The sequence below is a fragment of the Chionomys nivalis genome, chromosome 25 (assembly GCF_950005125.1).
Source record: "Chionomys nivalis chromosome 25, mChiNiv1.1, whole genome shotgun sequence".
NCBI classification, from domain to species: domain Eukaryota; kingdom Metazoa; phylum Chordata; class Mammalia; order Rodentia; family Cricetidae; genus Chionomys; species Chionomys nivalis.
This window is the reverse complement of record NC_080110.1, coordinates 6,040,543-6,065,561: the sequence shown is the minus strand read 5'-3', so window position 1 is coordinate 6,065,561 and position 25,019 is coordinate 6,040,543. Positions and strand designations below refer to the sequence as shown.

The 25,019-nt window shown below is 39.7% G+C and overlaps 1 protein-coding gene across 3 annotated transcripts in view; it reads right to left on the bottom strand.

The window, feature by feature from the left end:
- Anks1b (ankyrin repeat and sterile alpha motif domain containing 1B) overlaps nucleotides 1-25,019 on the bottom strand; it is an 866,240-nt gene that overhangs the window by 656,218 nt on the left and 185,003 nt on the right. For 2 of the 3 annotated variants that reach the window (XM_057757559.1, XM_057757560.1), the window contains exon 9: nucleotides 15,168-15,311. The exons of the other annotated variant lie outside the window; for it this stretch is intronic. In XM_057757559.1, coding sequence (XP_057613542.1) covers nucleotides 15,168-15,311 — 144 coding nt within the window. The remainder of the gene's footprint in view (nucleotides 1-15,167; nucleotides 15,312-25,019) is intronic. 3 annotated transcript variants of the gene reach the window in all.

The window sequence follows — 25,019 nt, the reverse complement described above, 5'->3', positions numbered from 1 at the left end:
AAGATATAGGAATTGAGTCTGATAAGCGTAAGAAAGGCAATGGACCATAATAGAACCCTTAAAAATGTGGCTGCCAAGCCGGGCGGTGGTGGCGCGTGCTTTTAATCCCAGCACTCGGGAGGCAGAGGCAGGTGGATCTCTGTGAGTTCGAGACCAGCCTGGTCTACAAGAGCTAGTTCCAGGACAGGCTCCAAAACCACAGAGAAACCCTGTCTCTAAAAAAACCCAAAAAAAAAAAAAATGTGGCTTCCATAGTGGCTAAGTCCTAGGAGATTCATCCAAAAAAAAAAAAACCTTCTTGTGGGAGGTGGATACTTGGCTCTATGATCTATATGACATGGCAGGCAACTTCTTACTCAGCCCGGAGAGGAATGGTTGAAACTGGAGCATTTATGACCACAACTAAAGTAAACTTATTTTTTTCTAGGAGGTATTTGATTGTCTTTGTTATTTGGACTATATGGTGATATATTCCCTTCTATAGCAACATGAGATGATCTGACTTGAGGTGGGGGAGCTTCATTGAGAAGTTAAGTAAGTCTTGGGGATTTCCTAGCTACAGCATGTTGTTAAAACACAAAACAAGCTATGAATAAATTACAAACTCAATTATCAAAACACAACCTATCCCTAAGCACCGTATCCAGCATATTTTAGTTAGCCATCCGTCTACCTGTTGTGATGAAAAATGGCACAGCAAAGACGTGTAAGGTTTTGTAATTTTCCTTCTACATTCAAGTGACAGTGACAAACTGCTCAGGTTCCCGCCTTGTATTCCCATCATGACTACACATTTGAAAAATCAATACATCACTTGTAGCCGAGAATTCCCAATAAAGCCTACAACCATTGCATTTCCCTCTACCTTACCACTTACCTTCATTATTCTCGCCCACTCTCTCTCTCTCTCTTCACTTATTCTCTCTTAATAGCTGGATGCCATCCTCATGTGACCATGCCTATTTCTCACCTCAAACTTAGTGAGGTGTGATTCTTTTGAGTTTTTCTAATAGGATTCATAAGAAGTCATCAGTGCTATTGATCTTAGCCCTCCTGACAGGAGTAAGGGTCCTTTGATGCACATTTGTATTTGCATTTTCCTGATGACAAAGGATGCTGAACAATTCCTTAAGTGTATTTCAGCTATTTGAGATTCTTCTGTTGAGAATTCTCCGTTTAGCTCCGTAGTCCATTTTTAAATTGGATTATTTGGTATTTTGATGCCTAGTTCCTTGAGTTCTTTATATATTTTGGAGATCAGCTCTCTGGCAGACGTGGAGTTGGTGAAGATCTTTTTTCATTCTATAGGCTGCCATTTTGTCTCATTTATTGTGTCCTTTGCCTTACAGAAGTTTTTCAGTTTTAGAAGGTCTCATTTATTGTTATTCTCAGTGTCTGTGCTACTGGTGCTATATTCAGGAAGTGGTCTCCTGTGCCAATGCATTCAAGGCTACTTCCCACTTTCTCTTCTATCAGGCTCAGAATAACTGAATTTATGTTGAGGTCTTTGAGCACTTGGGTTTGAGTTTATGTTGGACAGGATATGGATTAAGGAGAACACTCCAACACTGCTGGTTCAAGTGCAAACTTGTACAGCCGCTTTGGAAATCAATATAGTGGTTTCTCAGAAAATTGGGAATCAATCTACCTTAAGACCCAGCTATACCAATCTTGGGCATACCCAAAGGATGTTCAATCATACCATAAGGAGACTTGCTCATCTATGTTCATAGCAGCATTATTCAAAATATCCAGAACATGGAAACAACCTAGAGGCCCCTCAACTGAAGAATAGATAAGGAAAATGTAGTTACATTTATTTACAGAATGGAATATTGCCTGCATGGGACCTAGGCCCTCTGCATGTGTGTGACAGTTCTGTAGCTTCATCTGTTTGTAAGGCTCCAAGCAGTGAGATCAGAACCTGTTCCTGGTGCTCACAACTAGCTTTGGGAAACCTGTTCCCCATGCTGGGTTACCTTGCCCAGTCTTGATGCAGAGGGAGGAGCTCATTCCTGCCTCAACTTGATGTGCCAGGCTTTGTGCAAGCCCATGCTGCCCCTTTCTGAATGGAGAGGAGGAGGGGTAGATGGGGAGGGGGAAGATAGGAGGTGAGGGGAAAGGATAGGAGGAGAGGAGGGAGGGGAAACTGTGGTTGGTGTGTCAAATAAATGAAAAATGCTAATTAAATACAAGAAAAACAAAGAGCTCCCAATAAGCCAATCTCCTCGCTATGAGGTTCTAGATCGGCATGCCTCCAGCCTGGTGGAGAACCATCCTGCGAAACTGAGGTTGGCCAAAGAGCAAGAAAATGAGGAGGTGGATGGGAGAAGAACAGAGACAGGTCTTGGTCACACCTGTATTACAGAACCATACAGAGGAAAATTGTCCTCCTGAGGTCCAGCTGCATGCAGGAAGTAAAGGAGAGAGGAAGAGTGACAGCACCCATCCTGTCATGGTTGCTTCTCCCTTTCAGAAATTCAGCCATTGCCAAGGCATAAGATAATACGAGTTGTTACTCTCTTTCCTTAAGTGAGTCTTGTCTTGGTTACTATTCATTTCCACTGGATTTTTGATATGTTGGAGCAGGTAAGTAGAACCAAAATTTAGCTTGAACATAAAACCAAACAGAATACAAAAACAAACAAACAACAACAAGGAAACAAACCAGGATTCCTTGGAGTTAATGTAAATGTGGTTTTAATTTTGCTGCCATGGTGAACGTAAAATAGACACAGTGTCGAAAACGGTTGTCAGCAAAAGTAGAAATAACATAACACTCTATTGTTCACTGCACGCCACATTTAGACGCTGTGTGCTTTTTACCTGGTTGGTGTCCTGTATCAGTGCTTCTAATAATCAGTGACTTTTACAGTTGCATGATGGGGTAGTAAGTGCAAATTAGAGAGACAAACTAAGCACATACCTTGGCTATTAACAAGGGCCAGCGTTCCTGGGCTGGGAAAACCCACGCTGTCAAAAATGATTTGATATCTACCAGTTTATTTAATCTTCTCAAGACAGTGGCATCGGAATTATTCTCATTTTACAGGAAAGAGAACTGGTTCAAAGAAGGCGAATGCATTACTGGAAATTGGCGAAGTGAGAAGCAGAGAGCCCCTTCCTAGGGTGACATGAGGAACAATCCTGGGACTCAGCACACGCAGTCTAAAGGCACAACACATGTGGGACACAAGGCCAAGCGAGCTGAGTTTCTCAAAGACACGGAGAGCCCATAGTCTAAAAATATGAACCAATCAAAACGGCTTCCCAAGGAGAGGTAACCACACATGTCAAAAGCCCCTTGGTTGCTAAGACAAATGAAACCATCTCTGGCCGGGGAAAATAAAGTTGGACTTTCAGAAAGAAACAGCATTTGAGTTAAGCCTGTTAACCTGGGAAGCTGGGCAGCAGCTTGTGGCTCGCCAACATTTGGAAGAAGCTGCCATCTCACAGACGACAGAGGCCACACATCCCATCTAGAAGGTAGTGTCTAAGAATAGAGCAATTCTACAGCGACCTTCCTGCAGGCTTCAGTTTCTGAGAAGGGAACTATTGAAGCACCTACAAGGTATCTGTGAAATCCTGCAATCACACTTTCAGCTAAAGGGTGTGGGAGTTGGTATTCTGGAATCTCGTCCAGAGCACAGCTAGAAATGTTCTCCTGTGATTCTGTGCACTAGAGTTGACCTTTACCAGGAGTCTGACACATGTGGACCCTATGTTAAGCACATAGTACAAGTATTCCTCAGTTTTCCTCTAGGATGTAAGTGCTACTGGAAGACCCTCGAGTCATATGAGTCGCCCCTCTCTAAGGACCTCTAACTGCCAGGATTCACCCACAGAATACTCGGCCCACACTGCTGGACCCTGCCCCACCATACAGAGTAAAAAGTCCAATCTCTGGACGTAAAAGCGCACCAATCTCCACCCTGGAAAACTCCACCCACTTCCTGAGAAACTGTATGAGCCCCATGTCCTGTTCAGTTTGCCACAGTTTCTCTCTCAATGAGAGGCAGCCACCCTCCTGGCTTTCTCCCTCCCAATAAATCTCCTGTGTGAGGTTTGTTGGGCAGTGTGATGTTGGGGAATATTATTTTAAGGTGTGTTGCTTTTGTTTACACTGCATTTGTTTAACTCTGTGAAGCTGTGTTACCGTGCCAGTCTAAAACACGTGATGGTCCTAATAGATGAAAGAAGGAGCAAGGATAGGCGGGGCTGGCACGCAGAGAGAATAAATAGAAGAAATCTGGGAGGCGAAAGAAAGAAGAGCAAAAGGAGAGGAGGACATCAGGGCCCAGTCATCCACCTACAGAGCAAGCCATGGAGAGAGAAGCAAAAAATATACAGAAATAGAGAAAGATAAAAGCCCAGAGGCAAAAGTTAATCAGAATAATTTAAGAAAAGCTAGCATGAAACAAACCAAGCCAAGGCCAGGCATTCTTAGTTAAGAGTAAGTGTATATGTGTAATTCATTTGAGAGCTGGGTGGTGGGGCCCTCAAAAAAGCCAAAAGAATAAAACTTCACACAACAGCGTGACTTTGTGGTATTCCTTGGCTCCCAGCTGCCAGGATACCTTTCCATCTGTGTCGTAGTGCTTACAGCTGGTATTCTTCCAGATTTACAAATGAGGACATGAAGACTTAAAGCGATTGATGTCTGGGATCCTACAGCCTATACTGGGGAAAGCTGGGAGTTTGGGGGATATGCTTTTGTTTCAGGACATCGTATACCAACCCACCTTTTAAGAAGTCACCCAATCTTATATCAGTACTCTTTCAAAGGGAGCAAAATAATAACAGAAACATAACTACCATTTGTTGAGTCTTATTAAGGGCCTGACCTTACTATATGTGATTCAAGTGCATTCTCTTTCATATCAACTCTTCAAATAAGTATAAAGTTTCTCTTTTGAAGATAACTAAAAAGCAATAGACAGGTTATATAACTAAAAAAAGTTAACAAAGCTAAGGTCAAACCCTAGATTTTCCTAACTTCTTTCATTATTCTGTGCTATTCCCATTTCTTTAAAATGTAAGGGTCCTTCTGCAGTTCAGGAAGCCAAGCCAGATCTTAAAATGAGAACAGAAACCAGGTGTGGTGAACTCCTGTAAGCCCTGCTCTCTGGAAGACTTCAAAGTCTGGATGGCTACATAGAAAGGCTATGTCTCCTAAAAGCAAAGAACAGGGTGGAGCAGCAGATGCTCAACATCCGGAAAAGGAAACAGCCAGAGTGCAAATCAAGGGAGAACTACCTATGTGATTTAAACAGCGCGGAGCTGAAGAGGTGGCTCGGGGGCAAGAGCACTTACTGCTCTGCTGAAAGCCAGAGTCCAGTTCCCAGTACTTACGATGGCTCACAACCACCTGCAACTCCAAGTCCAGGAGCGCTGATGTCCTCTTCTGGCTTGCACCCGCAATGCACACACATTTGTACAGCCACACATAAATACACATAACTATAGATAGCATAATATTATATAGTCTCTATTTTCTTTAGAGGATGCAACAGGAGGCAAAGGGGAGGCTGATGGCCAAAAGCAGTTTACAGACCCAAATAGACAAAGACCACCGGGTTCACAACCTATGGAGAGTTCTCTAGTGCCCAGCCCCGCCCTCCTTCCCTTCCTGTTTAATAAAGGTTGGCATATGTTCACACCTAAGAAGATTTGTAAGCCTGTTTCCCATCTGTAGAAGTTTGGGGATCCATATTCTTTATTTCTTTCTGCCCTCTGGCTCTCCCTTTAGATCCTAGCTCCAAGTATTTTTGCCACTGCAACATTCTCAAAAGCATTGTAGGTCTAGGTACACCACACACATTTCCCGATGGTCTCCGGGTTACATTGAGATACCTGAGGAGAACCACAGAGATAGTTCTAATCCCTTCAAAGAGCTGTGAGTTTTAAAGCCTCCGTGTTGTTTTTCTAATTTTACCGAGGCAGCAGAAGAAAATTATCTAGGCAGACCTTTGGCCTTCTCTCCGCCATATCTTTTCTTGACAACGAATCTCTAAATATTAGCATTTTTTCAAGTCTGGCGAGCTTAAGCATATCCTAGTCATAAATGCCGAGGTCCTTTTTAGTTCAAAGCTTATCTCTTATCTCTTACATTCACTGTGGGCAGAGAGAAGAAAGCGGGCCATGCCTTCAGCCCTCTCTAGCATTCTACCCAGCTAATGAGCCAAGTTCATCACCTACCTGCTACCTGTAAAACTCCACCCTCCTATGCGTTGGTTACAGCACCGCAAGTATCTCTCTCCCTTCTGGTTTTGACGATGCACCTTTCATTACTTCCGAGAACTTACGATAGCACTCTTAACATTTGCATGTCTAGCAACATCCTGTCGGCGGGGATTCATATCTTCTATAAGGTACATCTCCCCTAAAACTTTCCCCGGTTTCTCCTGAATGCTAACCTGTAGAGTCTTTAATAGCCAGGCTTCTACAAGCATTCTCCTTAGAGCAGTGTAGGTTTTGGAAATACAGACTTTTCTCCACTACATTGCTTTACAAATCATAACCCACAGGATGTTTGATACTTAACTATTTCTGCTCCAGAGAACCTAGGCTTGAACATGCTCCACATTTCTTCTAGGAGCTTATCTTGTGTTCAATCTCAAAGTCATTCCTATTGGGAAGGGGGCATTTTTATAATCATGCATTTAGTAGATTAACAAAAATGCTAACATGCTCTCTTAATGGTTCTCAAAATCAAAAACCCAACAGTTCTCAGAGGGCAGGTTTCAAGGTGTTGGCAGGGTTAATTCATTCAAGACGATCTACTAGGTAACCCATTTCCTGCTTCTCTGGTGTCTAGAGGTTGCCTTTACTTCGTCAATGACTACATCACTCTGACTTCTCCCAGCATTGTCTCTTCTCTGTCTTTGGTCTCCTGATTTCATCTATGAAGACCACTGTGAGTACACTCAACCTCAATTCAGGATTTTTAATCTCCTACAAATGCCTTTGCCACATAAGAGACATAGCGTGCATCTTGTGAACGGGAGGAAAGTGACGTCTTCGGTAAAAATTAGTCTACAACAGCCATGTTTGTTATCAGTGGGCATATGTTAAAATGTTCAACTCATACAGTCAAGTCACGGTCATCTAGGTACTGCCCCCATATCCTACTCATCGTATAGAAGTAACATCCGGTCATTCCTGCCTGATAATTTTTGATTCTATTAAAAATTTCTGTTAAAGGAGTTCAGAAACAGAACAGGATTCTATTATTATATTATCGAGCTACACAATTTCCAAAGGTTATTGCTTTAGTAGTATCTTGATGCTTGATTGTTATTCAGAAGGCCTCATCATATTCAAGTTTCATTTCAGGAGGGATGAAAGTCAAACTGTCATGGCGAACCTGTAACAATTCTGGAATGCTATCTAACGGGCCATCTCAATTTTCAGGATGTAAAACATAGAAAACTCAAAGAAGTTAATGATGGAGTCAATGACACAAATATTCTAAAGGAGAGGAGAGCACCATTTTGAGATGTCTAGTGAGTAGCCACATGAAACTCTGCTCCGAGTGCGAGAGACGGCCTGTGCCTGCACGTGAGCTGGTTCTTACTCTGGAGCCGGTTCAAGCAGATGTTTATACAGTGATCTGAGTTTCTCAAACACAGAGGTGAATGGTAGCAGGGTGGCTTTCTAACAGCTTCGGGGATGTCAGTAAACTTAATCAGATTCATAAAAAATAGAGACACATTGGTCAGGGCACTGCGTGTGACCGTTATCAGGTCAAGCGAGAGAAGACATATGGTCTTTGGTCAAATTCTTGGTTTATAAAATCTGCACAAGCAATGTGCTTCTGTTTCCCTGCAGAGGAGAAAGCTAACTCAGTGCTCTCACAAACCCTGAGATAAATGTTCTCACATTTCTACATGATAGAAGTTATTCCAAGAGAATTAGTACTTCTATAATATTTTAAGACTATTAATTAGCCAACACCCAGTGCTATTGTCCAGTTATTCCTGTGTAAATAAAAGGAACTCTGATGTTTCAAGAGTTTATTAAGTGTATAGCTGTCTTGTTGTTCTTGTTCATTATAAGGTAAATAGCAGAATTCAAGAGGAACTTTGAATATTAGGACTTTGGAAAGCCCAAGAGGGATAATTGTTGCTATGTGAGTAAGCCCCACACTAAGTAGAAGAAAAGTAAGTACTTATATGATCAGAAATAACCATATATTTCAACAGGGAAGAAATCATGTTGTCTTCACCTGTAGAAGCAAAATTTCAATGAAGATGGTTATTAACATGCATGGTATGCGCTCGTGAATACTACCATGTCAACAGAAACATGACAGTTATTTAACTGATAATATCTACAATAGCGGGCAAAGTTCCTCAGAATTTTTTAAAAACCTGACAGTTGGTTTCAATATAAAGTTAATTATTGTTCTTTCAAGGTCTGTGAAGAATGCAAATGTGTACAACCACTTTGGAAATCAGTATGGTGGTTTCTTAGAAAATTGGGAATCAACCTACCTCAAAATCTAGCAATACCATTCTTGGGCATATACCCAAAAGATTCTCAGTCATACTACTAAGACATTTGTTCAACTATGTTCATAGCAGCATTATTTGTAATAGCCAGTACCTGGAAACAACCTAAACACTCCTCAACTGAATAATGGATAAAGAAAATGTGGCATATCTACACATTAGAGTATTACTCAGCGGTAAAAAATAATGACAGCTTGAATTTTGCATGCAAAAGGATGGAACTAGAAAACACCATCCTGAGTGAGGTAAGCCAGACCGAAAAAGATGAAAATGGTATGTACTCACTCATTAGTGGATACTAGCTATAAACAAAGGATATTGAGCCTATAGTTCATGATCCTAGAGAAGCTAAATAACAAGGTGAACCCTAAGAAAAACATGGATAGATTTACCTGGAAAGAGGAAATAGGCAAGATCACCTGACAAAATTGGGAACATAGGGGTGGGGGGAGAAGGGAGGGTGGAAGGAGAAGAAGAGGGGAAAGGGGAGGGGTGAGGAGAACTTGAGGAAATGGGGTAGAAAAGATGGAGGAAGGTCAGAGATAAGAGCAAGAAAAGAGATATCTTGATTGAGGGAGCTATAATGCAGTTAGCAAGAAACCTGGCTCTAGTGCATTTCCCAGGAATCCACTGGGATGACCCCAGGTAAGACCCTAAGCAATAGAGGAGAGGGTGTCCACACTGGCCTTGCCCTGTAGCCAAACTGATGACTATCTTAAATATCAACACAGAACTTTCATCCAGCAACTGATGGAAACAAAAGCAGAAACCCACATGAAAGCACTGAACTGAGCTCTCAAACTCCAGTTGAAGAGTGGGAATACTGAGAATATAAGCAAAGAGGCCAAGACCATGATGGGTTCACCCACTGAAACAGTCTACCTGAGCTAATGGGAGCTCACCAACTCCAGTCGCACTGGGAAGGAACAAGCATAGGACCAAACTAGGCCCTCTGAGTGTGATTGACAGTTGCATGGCTGGGGCAGACTGAGGGGCCACTGGCAGTGGAACCAGGGTTTATCCCTACTGCTTGTACTGGCTTTTTTGGGAACCTATTCTCTTTGGATGTATACCTTGCTCAGCCTAGATATAATAAGGAGGGCCTTGGACCTTCCCTAAAGCAATGTGCCTTACCCTCTCTGAAGAGTGGATGGGTGTGGGGGTTGTGTATTGGAGGGAAAAGGAGGAGGGGAGGGAGGGAGAACTTGGAATGGTATGTATAATGAAAAAAGATATTTTGTTCTCCTTTTTAAAAATTTAAAAATGCAACAGGAAGAGTACAGAGAGGAATTGCTATCTTCAAGCTCATGATGATGTTTAAGAGTGGCTTCACAAGTTTGCAGTCCCACCAGCAATGGATGAGGGTACCCCTTTCTCCACAACCTCTCCAGCAAAGGCTATCCTTGGTGTTTTTGATTTTAGCCATTCTGACAGGTGTAAGATGATATCTCAAAGTTGTTTTGATTTGCATTTCTCTGATCGCTAAGGAGGTTGAGCATGACCTTAAGTATCTTTTGGCCATTTTAACTTCTTCTGTTGAGAATTCTCTGTTCAGTTCAGTGCCCCATTTTTTAACTGGGTTAATTATCCTTTTAACGTCTAGTTTCTGGCTTTGTGGGAGCTTAGCCTGTTTGGATGCTCACCTTCCTGGACCTAGATAGAAGTGGGAGGACCTTGGTCTTCCTGTAGGGCAGGGAATTTGGACTGCTCTTCAGTATCGAGAGGGAGGGGGAATGGACTGGGGGGAGGAGAAGAGGAGTGGGGATAGGGGGAGGGGAGCGGGGGGAGGGGCAATATGTGGGAGGAGGGGGAGGGAAATGGGAAACGGGGAGCAGTTGGAAATTTTAATTAAAAAAGAATAAAAAAATGAGAAAAAAAAAAGAGTGGCTTCATCTAGACCAGCGAGGAACAGTGATCCGCACATACAACCAAGCCTGAATGGTGACTGTAGTCATGGCAGGCATTGCTCACACCAGTTTCACACTCTCTAATGACATACTACTAGCCAAACTGGCTGCTGTCTTGGCCACGCTGGAAATAACATCTTAGAACTAACCAGGCTGCTTCCCTCCAAGTCGGTACAGGTAAATGCCATGAAAACAGTTCCAGTGAAGCTTGCTGCTCCTGGCCACCCTGTTTTATCTTAAACTGTGTCCTTCTTCAGATAGATGGTTTCACTGGGAAAACCTTGTTTACAATCCTGAAAACTCCAGGAGAGCCTTACAGACACTATGGCCCGGGATACCCTGAATACCCATGTTTGAGGAAGAAATCAAGAACCCAGCAGAAGTCTTTGTACAGAATAGAAAATGAGACCACGGTGCTTTGGGGAGAGGAATTAAGAGTCATGGAAAGCCTTGAATGCTGAGAGATCTACCCCTACTTCTAGACAGGCATGAAAATTGGAAAGGCCCAAGGTCAAACGAGCATCATTTGGAGACCATTAACTTTGTGAACATTGCTAGCACTTTAAAAGAGAAATGATGTCTGTGAAATGCCCAGCACGCCGTACACAGTGTTAGGGGGGTAGGAATCACTGTGGTCAGCACTGTTGAGACACAGATTCAAATGTGGGCACGTTTTCCAGAAAGGGCTTCTGTGGCTTCTCTTCTACTTCACTGTCCAACTTATCTTACGGGTTTATATAAAACCTCTGGGGGCAACAAATCTCAGTGTTTTGTAATAATCACCTGATGCTGTTTAGGGTTCTGAACCTTCATGAGTTAGGAGGAATTTTGTTTGCAAAGGTGCTGGTCCAGTCACAAAGAACAGCTAAAACACCACATGATTCGCTCACAGGCGTGGACTTGAAAGAGCCCATCATTTAGCCTGTCCATTCCATTTTTAGTATTGGAGGAAAGAAGCAAGAAAACTAAATTTTGAAATATTAGGTTGGTTCAAAATCCGGACCGAAACTGAGATTTAGGCTTATGTTCTCATTTTACAAGTTAAATTACTGCTTGAGCTTAAAAACGTTTTAGGATTAGATGTACGGGTAACAGGGACACTGGGGGAGTCTACATTCTTTCCATGAAATTCGAGCTCTGGAAGCTTGACTTGATGCTTTAAACATATAATATATTTGATACATGTGAGTTAGAGTCAATTAAATTAAGTAGTAGAAATATGAAATACAAGCTGTTCTGTACATTGAATATAGTCTTTACACATCTGGGCATGTAAAATGTATAAAATGCCATTTCATGGCACCAACCACAAAGTAACCCATAGCAGACTTTAAGGAAATAGCTATTTATTAAGCTTGATATGTATATACTGACTTTAATGGTCCTCAAAATATGCTGTAAATATGAAAAAAAAACAGCTCCTAAATAAAATATTTTGTAGGTTGGATGCTTTCATTTTAAAAGCTCCAAGGTTATATTGTTGAGAAAGTATATCTAATCATAGGTTCCTTTGGGCAAAGTACCCAAAATGGAAAGACATTAAACACCTTAATAGTTTTACAGTGAAAATTGTTTCAAGTGGCATGTTATTCCATTTCAATACATCTCATTTGATGCTGGACGGTGCTCTAAAGAGTTTGAAAGCATTCATACCGTCAGCTCCTCACAAGTGGGGACCCAGAGCTCACTACAGAGTGAGTCCTGACTAACCACTGATTAAATGGTTATCAAGATCCCCGTGCATTCTTTATTTTCTTTTTTTTTACTTTTTTATCTTTATTTTTTTTATTTATTAAAAATTTCCACCTCCTCCCATCCTCCCATTTCCCTCCCACTCCCCCTCCCCCTTGCTCTCCAGTCCTAAGAGAAGTCAGGGTGCCCTGCCCTGTGGGAAGTCCAAGCCCACTCCCTCCATCCAGGTCTAGGAAGGTGAGCATCCAAACAGACTAGGATCCCAAAAATCCAGTACATGCAGTAGAAGCAAAATCTGGTGTCATTGTCATTGGCTTCTCAGTCAGCCCTCATTGTCAGCCACATTCAGAGAGTCTGGTCTGATCAGATGCTCGTTCAGACCCAGTCCAGCTGGCCTTGGTGAGCTCCCATTAGAGCATTCTCTATTTTCTAAGGCTTCTCTGGAACAGAAATACTGGCTTCTTGAGTCTGTACCTTTTCAGAGTTTATACCCCTCTGGTGGTAAAGCGTTATCTCTTTCTGCTTCTGAGCACAATCTGGATGTTCATTGCCACCTTAGAGTAAGTCATAAAGTTTCCTTAAAGTTCTGAAATAACACCCATCCTCTCGCCTCTTAAAAAAAAAAAAGCTAAGAAATGCTGAATAAATTAAAGATAAACAGTTTTAAAATATTTAAAATCTGAGATCTCTGTTTGGCAAAATCATATGTTCAGAACATCCTGTGTAATGGCTTGAAGATGATGCCAGTTACAAACTATATAAAGTACACACAGGACCTTAGAGATGGCTTAGTGGGTGAAGTACCCGCCATGGGAGCCTGGCAGTCTGACTTCTATCCTGGAATCTAAATAAAGACAGATGGAGAAAACCGCCTCCTTGGAGATGCCCTTTAACCCCCACACAAGTATGGTGGCACATGCATCCACACCCACTGATAATAGAACAGTTTGAAATATGTGTGTATTAGCTGTATAACTGTACAATTCTTTCACGTACTTTTTGAAATAAACACACACACACATATATGGCTTACTTATATGTATGTAAAGGCGAGTCTATGAATAATCATAGACACACAATACGCATTCTCAAGAACTTACATGAGAAGAGCATTAGTGAGAGCCCCATTTTAGGTTTGCTAGAGTAAATCCAATTTAAAAAATACTGCACCACAAGTAAATCCGTATATTTAATATTGAAGCAATTAAAGCCAAATGAGAACACTTTTCAAACTAGGCATAGTAATTATGAAATATAAAAGTTAAAAAGCAAACAATCAAATCAGGTAATAGTTTTAATATAATAACATGGGGTAATAGTATTAACACAAAGTCATGATGTTTACACATTAGGAAGGCAGAAATAAGTGAGCTCTGAAAGTAATTCCAAAACATAAGGATGAAATATAATAAGAGGAATGTGTTAGTGCTCATAGGACAGTTTAGGAAAACTAGGTATTAACAAGCGAAATCCAATTTAGAATAGTATTTGTAATTGAAGTTAAAAATAATTCTAAAAGCAATAAATTAAAGGAAAAATAGCTCGAAAAGTTTAATGAATTTTATATTAAAAAGTTACACAATGTACTTGTGTACATGCATGCAAATTAAGACAACAGAGGAGCTGACGATTAGGAATACTTCGTGATGAATGGAACTACTGAAATATTAGTATCTAGAACATCTAAGATGTTTATTGAAGCAATACCAGTCTTCACGGACAAATAGCCAAAGAAAAATCCAACATTTAAAAATTGTATATCAGGAAAACGTTAGTACTAATACTTAAAAAATAGAAAATACTTAGAGTAATCATTAGTAAAGTTTTGGGTAACCAGATATAGTCATGGTATCAATGATTTGAGGGTCAGGGCGTTATTTTAATGGCTTTGTAACTTTACTTTAGGACTCCTACTTTTTAAGGTATATAACCCAATTTTAAAAAACCACACTTCTACAAAGATTTGAACTTTATTAAAAATGGGCAAAGATGTTCATTATTATAAATATGTTAATTAGGTTAGGATATTCATAAAAAGGAAATTTGTGCTTTTTTCCTTTCTCTTCATGCACATAAACATGGGTATAGATTTTTATCCTGTGCAAGACATGTCTGCTGGCTCAACACTATTCTGACTACAAGAACCTCGCTGCTATGATCCACAGATACTGAACATCCAAGAACTGATTTTCCCTCTTCACAGAACTCACAGCCCATTATTTATTAATATCAGATATTACAAAAGTCCTATGGAGAAATTTTTAAATACTATATATCAAGTTGAATAAATATTTAGCTTTCCACATCAGTTCTTATGGGATGTAGAAGGCTATGGCCAAACTCCGTGACATAACCATGAGAAAAACGATGGTTTCTAGACACAGGTGCAAAACATAAAAATTATATTTGTGATATACATTTTTAGACAAAGTGATTTTGTCTTTCATAGACTACTTTTCTACTTATTTTCAACACAGTTGATCTTCTTTTAGCATTATCTTCATCTGTATAAAGTTTGTCTCATCTCATATAGAAACATTTTTTGAGCTTCAAATTTCCTAACTCTATTATTTAATTTCTGAAAATTAGGGCCCATAATAGAATAAAGATGATTTAATAAATAGTGAAAATGTTTACAAATGTATAATCAATATTTTAGTGCTCTGTTCTCATTTTAAAATCTTCCCAGTAAGACTTAGGATATATTCATATTATTCCATAATGCTTCCATGTGCTAAGAAATTATATATCATTACTGATGTTTTTAAACAACCTAAAACAGCCTCCTCTAACCACAGCTTTACATTGCACCTTACTATTTCTTTAAAATATTGTTCTTTTGAATGGAATATGTATGGATTAGAAGCATTAAAATGTATAGGAAAAACTGAGCATCACAAACAAAATTAAAAATCATAAAAATTGTGAAAATTCCCTATATGCTGCACTGACACACACAGGAAGCTAACTAAGTACATTTCTGAAAGGAAACGATGAATCACAAAAAAAAATATTCTACCATCTTACATTTACCTTAAGGGAAGCAATCCTTTACCTGTGCAAGCATGGGAAAGCCAAGGTTCCTACATCCGTTACAAGGAGTTAGTGCTTCCCAAAGTCCTGTGGGCCCACAAGTGTTTGGATCCTCCTCCTCTTCTTCCACTTCTCCTGGTGACAAATTTATTGTAGATGAAGTTCTCTGAAACCAAATTTATATATATTATACCAATATATTATATCAATGTTACTTATACGTCATAACATCAATCAAATCACAATTGACACACTTGCATACCTTAGCAAGCCGCTGCCTTCTAGGCTTAGTTATCAGACCTTGCCACCTTGCATTTTGGCCTTACTAGGCCAAAAATACATATAGTTCAATTAAAGTTCAAAAGTGAAGAAGGGGGCTGAGAAAGACGCAAACGAATGAAGTGTGCAATGGGTAACAGGACATGGTAATGACCCAAAAGAGTGTGTGAACAGCAACGAATGAGGAAAACTTTATGGTGTGTCAAGAATAAAGGGAAGTGTCGCAAGGAGGCTAATATGAAATGGTTGAATGAAATAGGAATTATCGTAAGAAATCCTTTAAGGAGACCACACAAAGCAAGCCCCACAAAGTATTTATGATGCATGTGACAGGAATAAATAATACTTTAAAATTTCACCAGTAGATTACATGCCGCCCATACACACCTCGCCATCTCCCAAATCCTACTAAAGTGACTGCAATGGGTTTATACAAATTCTTAAAATGATGAGACAAAGGCAACGAGATTGACAGAAGTGATGAGCAGTGCGAAGAACACGTGTGGACAATGACGGGCGACTCAATTAAGAGACAGGGAGGGATTAGCTAGGAAGGAGAACTTGAAAGAAAAGTGATTGCGTGGTTGAGTCGTTGGAGAGATTGACAGCTCGTGAAGCTGTGAGTGGATGGCTTAAAACAGGATATAATCTCCGCGTCAGAAGGGCTATACCCCAAGCCCAACTTCTCAACAAGGGAACTGGGTTAACATCTATCTCTTTGTAGTAAAGGAAGACCCACAGCTTCCCAGAAGTGCCTCATAATCCATGATAGCTAGGTTTATATTTCCTAGGGAGAAACAAGAGTATGCTTGGCTGTTGACACTAATTTTGGCATGGTCTAAATATGGTTTATCACCTCCCCCCAAACTCATGTTGTAGTTCAATGCCCACTGTGCAGTATTAAGAGGGTTGAAATTTTATCCACACATGGAGTCTGGAGGTGGGGCCTTGGAAAGGCGAATAGACAGGGTCATTAGGGTAGAGTCCTCTGACTGAACACTGGCGGATTTGCCAGTGAGAAGAACGTCACCAGATATGGCATCTCAACCTTACACCACCAAAAATGAGCCAATATATATCTCTCTTCTTTAAATGTTATCTAGCCCATGTTACTGGGCAACTAGTAACAGAAAAGGGACTAGCAACCTTCCTGAGAAAGATTATCTGTGACAAACAATAAGGAAATGGTAAAGTTGATATTCTTATCAATACTGTGAACTGTCCAATCATAAAACATTTCTTAATGTTTCAGCTACATATAAACAAGGGTTGTCATCGATTTGAAGAAACTGATTTTTAATTACATTTTCCTCAGGGGGATAGAAGATATCCAAGAAACAAAAACAGGAGAATACCATCGAATACATGCATTCACAAATAAACACATATGTAGGTACATACACATATAAGTACAAACACACACTGCAGAGAGAAGAACTGGAAAACCTGATGAAATTTCAAAACAGATAGAATACAAAAAGAAACTAGAAATTAGGAAAACTGGGGGATTTTTTGAAAGGCCCAAAACTTAACAATGTGAGTTTTATAATCATTAGAAAGAGAATATAGATAAGAAGATCAAGGAAATGACAGACAAAACTTTTCAGGAATTAACTAAAAAGTCTATTACCAAAGACCCCACTGAATGCTCAATGGACTTGATTTTAAATATATATATCTTAAAAAATAACAACAAATGCTGGCTTGAATGTGGGGAAAGGGGAAGAGTTATTCACTGTTAGTGGAATGTAAACTGAGGCAGCCACTGTGTAAGTCAGTGAGGGAAATTCCTCAGAAAGCTAAATCAGTTCTACCACAAGTTCTGGCTAACTGTTCCACTCTTGGGCATATATCCAAAGAACTCTATATCCTACTAGAGAAATATTTGCTTAGCCACACTCATTGCTGCTTTATTTACAATAGTCAGGAAATGGAAAAATCCTAGATGCCCATTGATGGATGAATAAACAATGTAACTGTTATATGTTTACATAATAGAATATCATTTAGATATTAAAATGAAATTATTAAATTTTCAAGTAAATGGACGGAACTGGAAATATTTAGTCTGGGGAAAATAAAATCCAGAGCCAGAAAAAATGAATGTTACATATTTTCTCTCATTTGTAGATGATGGCATTGAAACTTGAGATATTTGTGTTTCATTTGAAATACACACAGAGGTCAGTAAGGGATCTTGGGGGAATTTTTAAGGGAGGGGAGGTAGAGTGGCATAAAGGGGAAAGATGAATACCAGAACAGAAAGGATTAAATGGGGTGTGGGGAGGGAAGGCAGGACAGAGAAGGCGACAGCAGAGGCTTCAGTCCTAGTGATTAGCTTTCATAGTGCTATATGGTACTATGCATACTACCAGAGAAGAAAATTAATCATCAGTTTTACCCAACTGTGAGCCCTGTGAATTAAAATATTAACCTGCTTGATAAGTTATGCCCACTGGTACAATATTGGCATGACAGTAATGGAAGTAACCAAGCACTTTCTGATGGTGTTTATGACCTCATTCACAAAATGGAACTATACTTGGCACCATTATCAGAACTAGAAACCATTCTTTTAAGTGAATATAGTATTTAACTAACTCTTAGTGTCTTATTATTTTATCTGTAGATCAGTGCGTCTCTCGGACCTCATCGTCAGAGCTTCTTTTTGCAGTAGATGGTAACTAATAGAGAGACCCACAAGTCATCATGATGAAGAGAATTAGCACTGCACAGTGCTCAACTCTACACGGTACTTCTATAACACAGGCCATCTTCCCAAGGTTCGGGACTGCGGGCAGTGAACGATTAACAAGGAAATAATTTTCCAGACACAACAGGGCAGCTGCCGTGTGACTGCGGCAACACATGCCCTGCAGAAACCCAAGTCAGACACAATCGCAGCATGCAGCAAGGAGGGAGGCACTAAGTCCCGCCCCTAGCTGAAGAGCTACCTGCAATTAGCAGCTGCTGGGAAAGTTGTTTTCTTTAAGTGTGTGGTCCCTGGTAGAGTGACCACATCCTGTGGATGCCCACGTCCAAGAGTACAGGAGTAGCAGAAATGGAAATCGTAGGTTTTTTTTATTTTATTTTGTTTTCGAGAGGTTGGGTGTGTAGGGAAGGGAGTGGATATGGGAGGAGTTGGGGGGGTGAGTATGAGCAGAAAATTCTCAGATAATTTATAAGAATATCTTCTAAGGATTTTTTAAATTAAAAAATTAAACTTTGTAAAGGTCTTCAGGATGCAGTGTCCAGGGCGATACTGACGGACCATGGTTGTTACGGTTGAGCAAAGACATTGGGTTGTAAAGTTAAAATTCTTCTTCTCTTCCCGCTATAAATGGAACTGATTTTTCTACACCCACATTTTAGTTCTCCCTTTATCAATTGCCAATAATTAGGAAATAGAACAATTAAGCATTCTCTTAATTTGTTATTGCCTTGAATTGTTATGAAAACTTGCTATGTGACTTGTATCATCGTGGAACCATTTTCTGTTAATTATTCTTATCTGTGAAGCAATTTTTGAGGCAAACACTATTTTTTTCTTGCGTTATAAACAAGGGAATCAAGGCACAGAGAACTTGAGTAAAATCGAAGGTCACAAAACTGGTAAGTGACAATAAATAAGTAAATACATAGAAATATAGATAGATAGATAGATAGATAGATAGATAGATAGATAGATAGATAGATAGATAGATAGACCGATGGATTGATAGATACATAAATAAGTAAAAAGTTTAATCCCAACTGTCAGCCTCAAGACCTTCTCTCACCTCCTTATACATAATTCTATAAACAGTAAGAAATTAAAGAACTAGGCTGTACTTTAAACAAAATATGCATATTTTAATGGTTTTATTACATGATGTTAACCCTGGGAATACTTTGCCAATGAAATTTTCTGTAATTTGGTGCATATCAAGCCACAGTCTCTTAAGTACATATTTGATAAATAAGAAGTAAGCGGTGTTTATCACACGAACTTTCTCACTCTGAAGACCAAACCCTCTACCTTGAGAAATCGAAAACATTAATGTGTGGAACTAGAAAAAAACATCATCCTGAATGAAATAACTCAGACCCAGACAAACAAACATAGTATGTATTTATACATGGATGTTACCTGTTAAACCACTGATAAGCATGCTCTAATCTGTATAACCACAGATGTTAGGTAGAGAGTAATGCAGTGGAGGGGAAGGGTGCATCTCCCCAGGAAGGGTAAATAGATTATATAGATGTGAATGGATGGGAGGAAAGGGAGCCTGTGATTAGAGAAACAAACAGTGAGGGGAAGTAAGACGGGGTGAGGAAGGGGATACAAGGAGGAACAGCAAAACTGAGGGCCATTTGAGGGGTCATATGGAAATATAATATAGTAGAAGCTTCCTATAATAGATACATATATGCAGGTGCTCTAAATTAAGTCTCCAAATAATGGAGGAGACAGAGCACCAGTTGGACATGTCTGGTCACCAAATGAAGCTTCCAGTGCCAGGAATGGGTTACATCTAATTGAGTTGTTGGCCAAAGGGGTACTATGGAAACCCCCAAACAAACCAGGTTATTGCCAAGGCTCTTGCCAAACTGACAGTAAAGTCCTCTTACTGAAGGCAACACCTACACAGCTCACTGAACATGAAGAAGTTGAACCTGTGCCTACCGAAAGCCCTCACCACTAAGGACTAGTGTTCATGGTACCAGAAGGTACTCTGCAAACTACCAGAGGAGAAACATGAACACCAACCCAGCTACAAACCCTTCAGTGCACAAGAATGATCTGCCCGCAAGATCTGCTGGTGCAATAGTGGCACAAAGCTTGTGGGAGCAACCAACCAATATCTGATTTGAGTTAAGACCCACTCTAGAAGATGGAGCCCATGTCCAGTGCTGCTTGGGTGGGCAACAACCTGAAACTAAATGGGCCAGGGATCTAAGGGGAAAATAGATGCTACTGTTTGCTAAAGACACATGGCAATAAACATTTGCTATAATTAAATATCCAAGCCTTGTTCAGCCATCATAACTGTTCTTCCTGCAGTGGATGTGAACAAATACAGAGACCCATAGCCACACCATCTGCAGAGAAGCAGAGAACTTGGAAAACTCAGCCCTAAAGGGGATATGTCTCCATCAAATCCCTCACCTTGAAATCTCAGAGCACTCAGTGGAAGAGGAGGTAGAAAGAGTATAAAGGAAAAATGGGATGGAGGACATCAAGGACCCAAGGACTTCTAGACACAACAGGGATGGCAGGCATATGAACTCACAGAGACTGTGACAGCATGCATAGGGTCTGCATAGGTCTGCACTAGAAGGGGTTCTAGAGCTGAGAGGAGAAGTAGACACATGTTCCCATCCCTAAAGTTGATAGCCACTTGCAAATAAATAAGTTTTCTTAAGGGAGAATCATGAGAGAAAAAAAAAAAAACAGTCTTAAAGACAGACCCCCATGCCTGAAAATAGACACGGCAAAATGAACTTGACTGAATCTTTGGAATTATTTGTCTCTTAATGTTAAGTCAGGGCATTTCCCCCTATCTTATAGGTCTTTTGCATATTTAGTATGGCTTCCTGTTTGGGGTTTTTAGTGGGATTCCTAGTGTGTGGACATGTGTGTCTCTATCTAGATGCATGTCGTATACTTTTCCTTTGGTTCTTTTTCTTGTTTTTCTCATATCCCATTGTTTGTTTTTAAATGATCTTATTATTAATCTTTAGATGCCTGCTGGTTTTCGATCAAGAGACAGAAGGAGTGTGAACCAAGGTGGGAGGGCAGGTGTGGGAGAACTGGAAGGAGTAGGGGGAGGCAAAACTCAATCATAATATACTGTATGGAAAAATCTTTTAAATAAAATAAAAATAACTTTAATTTAATAGAAACTTCCTGCACACACACACACACACACACACACACACAAGATGAATTTAAAAGTTTAAAGTCATCTGCCTCACCGGTTCACAATGAGTTTATTGGTTTGGCCATCAACAGGGATCCCTCATGCCACTATAAAATGTTGCAGAATCAGCTAAAAATCTGTCACCATTCATGGATCAACATTTCACCACATTGATTATTTTTGGGTGCTGCAATTAATATAATCAATTATTCAGTCAACCTCTTCCCCATATATCTTCTTTTTTTGAAGAAAATCTGTTTTCACCTCATCCTTGTTCATATGTCTTCAATTATTTCCCGATGAATAGGTGAATTACTGAATTTATCTTAAAGGTTCTCTAATCAGATTATTCTTTAGCTTTTTTTTATCAGAACTGGAATTGAGTTTAGAGTTCTTATTTGCTGAGCAAGTATTCCTCACGAAACAACCACTTCCAGACTCCTTTTTTAAAATTTAAAAAAAAAAAATTGTATTGCTTATCCGGTCTATTATTTGCTGTTTGTTAGCAACTTAGCATTTCTAGATGATCTGGATTCTTTTGCTTCTCTTTTATTTACATTTTTATAGAGTATATGTTAATATTTTCCCCTTCCCTGAATTCCTCCAAGATCCTTCCCATCTCTCTGCACAGCCAACTTCAGGGTTTCACTAAGTGCCCAGGCTGGCCTCAACTCATGTCCTAAATACCTGGGGTTTCAAATCAAGCACCAGTTCCCTCCTTTGGCGTTTGCATTCATTCCATTCTAGTAAGTGCAGGCTACAGTCAGGTAGAATTGTTTAGCGTGGCCTGATCATGCTCCATAGTTTTATCCATGCCTTCCACCTTACTTCTCTATTCAGCATACAGCAGGGGTTAAAATTACAGCTTCTGTCATTAGACAGTTCTAGATTCAAGTTCAAACTGTACCATTTTTCAGGAGATCTGACTACTCTCAGCCTTGCTTGACTTATTCATACAACAAAAAATAACACCCAACAGTTCTTTTTCCTCATAATCAGATAAGGCAACAGATAACAGAGCGCTTGAAGCATAATAACATTTCAATAAATATCAACTATTATTTTAGCTAGTATTTTCTTATAACGCCACTGATTCCAATGTAGTTCAGATTTTGCCCTTTACGTAAAATGTTCCAGATTTCTAACAAACAGAAATTACGCCACTCTGTTCTGCATGTGTGTTCTTCCTTATGCAAACATGTGTATTATGGGCTTCACAGACACCTTGAAATAAGAAATGGCACAGTGCCAGAATGCATTGGTTTCCTTGAAGTCAAACAAGAACATGTTAAGTCCTAGCTCTGTGCCTCCCAAGCTAAATGGCTTTGAGTAAATACTTGATCCTATTATTAAACCTCAGTAACCTTGCTTGCCAGTGTAGATACAATAAGAATTCCTTTAGTAGGGCTTTATCAGGATAGAATTAATTCCCTGACTAGCCTGTAAAATAGTCACCACTGATAGCTTCCTTATCATTATCATGGAAGAGTCGTAAGTGCACAGAGTATGCTCCAGCATTTACACACATGCACAAGGGTGGCTAACTCCCCTGTTTAATTTTAATTTATTTAAAATACAACACAGCCTTCCTCATTTCTGCATCATGTACAATGTGTTGTACATAGTAAACTTAATAAATATTTATTAAGTGAAGTTCTGGATGAATGAACTATTATTTTAATTTTACTACCTAGAAATTTTATTAAGGGTTGTACATAATTGTATCACAAATATCATGACTGATATTTCAGTTTTATTTTATATTAACCATTACAAGTGGCTACAATGGAAATAAGGAAACAATAGTGGTTGAGCACTGCCCTCTAAAGTCAGAATAGAAATTTGCTATGTAAAAGTGTATTGTGGGAAAAAAAAAAAAACATTTTTAGTAATTCTTTGAGAATTTGATCCTATTTACTCCCCAGTTCCTCTCAGATTCACACCCTCCTCTCTACCCCTCACTTGGTGTCCCCCTTCTTTTTAAGAACAGACTGTATAACAGCAAATGCCCTCATCCTTTGGTTTTTTACAATCTTCCATGCTCCTCTCCTGAGATCCTCTCTAGCCTTAGCGGGGGTCATCAATGTACTAATTGGGGTTGCACATCCCATGCGAAATTGATCCCTGCACTTTGACCAGAGGCAGCTTTGAGAAGCAGCCTCCATCTGCTGCAGAACCAAGTTTCTTTGATGAGGGATGACAGCCCCACTGATCTGTGGACAGAAGGAGAGGAATTCAGAATGCAGTTGATACCGGTGTAGGAACGTGGACGCTTCTCCTCCGGGTTCCACGTCCGTAGCGGCCTCAAGGAAATGACTATGTTTACAATGCCAGGCACGACTGTCCGCCTAGTGAGTGGCTAGGACTGTCTGCGGTGTGTAAAAGGTACCTTGGAAAGTCTTTTATCAAACTAAATAAATGCTTCAATATATATGTCAAAGAAACCATATGAACACACATCGAGGAAGAAGGTGTCTTTGTTTCAAATGCCTTTTAGCTTTTCACTGAACAGCTGTATTTTTGCATTTCAGGGGAGAAAGGGTGAAAATGCTGCAGAGAATAGATTCTTATTTGTATAGTCTAAGCATATTCTCTTTACCGGTTATCACATGATAATTATACGGGAAAAAGATTGAGACAATCCTGCATCGTGAAGCGAAGGGAAAAGGAGCCATAGCACAAAAATATTACGGGAAAACAGATTTGAATTCAGTCAGAGAAAAATGGAATCATGGTATCACTATAGCTCTGAAGACCTGGAATTTCCCTGGGGTATGTGTCTGACTGTCGTCTGTCTGTCAAATGTGTTTCATATAAATTGTGTGCCATATAAAATGTATTTACCTAATTATATATATGCATACATATGCTTAATAATTTATATCATGACTTCAGATACAGAATAGTCCAACAGAGTAGGGTAAGAACTTTCCCTATTTTAAAAGCGAATAAACTAATATTTAAGATACTACTCAGTTTTCAAGTTGGCCATATAAACAAGGCCAGTTTAGTTATACACAGCATGGCTTTAGGACCTGCTACGTTTTGACCACATTATAAATGTAGCTTTGCAATCATTAGAAGTGCAAACTAGAGGTTGGAACATATTGGATTTCATTAAAGGACACTTTCATGTCCACCTCTGTACCGTTCAGACTTCATCAAAAGTCCAAGAGGAGAATGAGCTTCATTAAGTGACAACTTAGTCCTTCTCCTTCTCAATCAATATTTCTCTTTTGTAAAGAGAAAAGTATCAAAAGTTCTGAGGACATTTTAGAGAAATTCGTTGATCTTGGTTGGTTTGGTTTTCAAGGAGGCTTAGAACAGAAAGGAAAAAAAATATAATTTGGAACTGAAACTCTTCTTCCCAACAGGTCACATATGAGCAAATGCTGCTTTACTTTAAAAAAAATTATTTAAGAAAAACTAGACAATTGGTTGGGAGTCAGATGCTTTCCAACAACAACAGAAGTTTCTTTCTTTCTGTTGGCTTTCCATTACTTCACTAGCTCTTCAAACCCCTGTGCACTCAGTACGCAATGCAATCTTGAAACCCCTGTGCACTTAGTACACAACACAATCTTACCCTCGTGTGTGTCTTCCCTGCAAACAGGCATCATCTTATCACAGAGAAGGTCTTACATGGAGTTGTTATTGTTTATCAATTCGAAAGAGGGCAGCAGTTATAT